The 2,019-nt window shown below is 61.7% G+C and overlaps 1 protein-coding gene across 1 annotated transcript; it reads left to right on the top strand.

The window, feature by feature from the left end:
* Nucleotides 1–719: 719 nt before the first annotated feature.
* LOC123145104 (brassinosteroid-responsive RING protein 1) lies at nt 720–1,675 on the top strand. The gene has a single exon (XM_044564424.1). It carries the CDS (start codon nt 845–847, stop codon nt 1,460–1,462), a length of 618 nt encoding a protein of 205 aa, XP_044420359.1. The 5' UTR covers nt 720–844; the 3' UTR covers nt 1,463–1,675.
* The last annotated feature ends 344 nt before the right edge of the window (nt 1,676–2,019 follow it).

The raw sequence follows: 2,019 nt of genomic DNA, 5'->3' as shown, positions 1-2,019 counted from the left end.
TACGGTTTGATTACACGCGACAACTACCATAAATTAGACATGGCAACTATAGCTAACCAAAACAGATAGAGTTGTCATGCTTTTACAACTACACTTGCTATCCCGGATAATTACATCTGCCAATCAGGATGGCAACTAAATCGCCATCACGCGGGTACCTAACGTAGCTGCGCCAGGACGTGTGGGCATTTTTGCTTCACGCCACACGCGCGGGGTGAAGATGAATAATACTTGTTGAACGTGTGGCACGAAGTAGCCGCGTCCACACGTGTGGGCAATTCTAATGTTTACCCACACACAACCCGTGTGGGTTGCCTACTGTTTACACCTCACACAGTATATGAACGCATGTCGAATATATCATACGTGTGATGGATATCTGCGTCAAAAACATTACCCGAGGATGCATGATATTACCATACGAGTACCCCGCTGCGGAAGAGGCGGGGTGGACGGGGCCAGAACGAAAGCAAAGCCACGTAGCACGCCACAGTGTGGACCTACCTACCCGTGGTTCTCACCGGGGCAGCCGATGGAGCATCAGTCCGCCGTCCAAGCCTCAGGCGGGCCAACACGCACACCCACGTCCCAACCAACTACCCGCCGCCCGAGGCAACACCCACACTCGTCGAGCTTTCCGCGTTATTCCCCTCCCCACTCGTCTCCCTCCCTCCCTCCTCCCCTGACTGGCTGACCCGCGCTTTATATAAGAGCCCCACTGCCACTGTGTGTCACCCGGCCTCTCCCGACTCGCCTGCCTCCGCCCTGCTCCGCGACACGCGCGCACGCCTCCCACGCCTGGACGGACGGACGGACCACCCCCGAGCCAGCCAAGATCGACGCCATGGGCTTCCCCGTGGGGTACTCGGAGCTGCTGCTCCCCCGGCTGCTCCTGCAGGCGCTCCTCCTCCTCGGCCACCTCCACCGCTTCCTCCTCTGGGCCTTCCATGCCGTCGGCCTGGGCGACCTCATCGACCTCGGCGGCAGCGCGCCCACCGCCACGGCGGAGGAGGCGCAGTGGCACGCGCACCGCGGGCCGGCGCCCTCGCCCTCGCTGCAGCACCGGCGGCCCGACTTCCGCGCGCTGCCGCCGATGGCCGCCGTCGAGGAGGCGCTCCCCGTGCTGCGGTTCGACGAGCTGGTGGCGTCCTCGCCGTCCGTGTGCGGGGACGGCGACTGCGCCGTCTGCCTCTGCAGCATCGGCGGCGGCGACGAGGTGCGGCGGCTGCCCAACTGCCGCCACGTCTTCCACCGCGGCTGCATCGACCGCTGGATGGGGCACGGGCAGCGCACCTGCCCGCTCTGCCGCGCCCCGCTCATGCCCGGCGACGCGCTCTGGGCCGACCTCCCGGACGCCTCCGACTACGACATGTCCTACCCGTCCCCGCTGCCGCTGCCGGCCACCCCGACCCTGCTGCGCCCGCACGAGCTGCTGCTCAACGGCCTCGGTGGCTTCCAGTGAGGAGGCCGGTGAGCTCTGAAGCCAGCGCGCTGACCTGTACATAGGCGCCACGGAGAAACGGAGAAGACCGCCGGAGATCAATCATTCTAAACAAAGAGTAGAGTACTCCTAGGAGCTATGTAGGCCGATTCCATCTTCCAAGCCTGTGGAGCTGTGGATCTTTTTTTGCAGATTGAAAGCAAACTTGTCGAGCTATGAATATCGTGTTTGCCACATTCGGGTCGTCTGATCCTCCCCGATCTTGCCATTCCCCTTTCTAGGAGTACTAGCGCGCAGCCAGAGTCAGGATGCGGCGAGACCAAGAAAGTCTCGCTCGCGCAGATGCTTCTTCGGACCTTCCCGATTCGCTCGCGCCGACGCGTGATCGTGCTTGACCTATCTGGCAGGTAAAGGACATGAATACAATATGTAGCCCGTCATGCGCAGCGTCGGTCTCGACAGTGACACATCACTGGCGGCCCCGGCCTTGGCCGGACAGACACCACTGATTATTTTTATCTCAGGTAGCTGCGCCGATGATTCGTAAACGGATGCAGTGGCTCATTGTTAAAGCCGCC

This window comes from Triticum aestivum, chromosome 6D (genome assembly GCF_018294505.1).
Source record: "Triticum aestivum cultivar Chinese Spring chromosome 6D, IWGSC CS RefSeq v2.1, whole genome shotgun sequence".
NCBI lineage: Eukaryota > Viridiplantae > Streptophyta > Magnoliopsida > Poales > Poaceae > Triticum > Triticum aestivum.
This window is presented reverse-complemented; position numbering and strand designations above follow the sequence as displayed.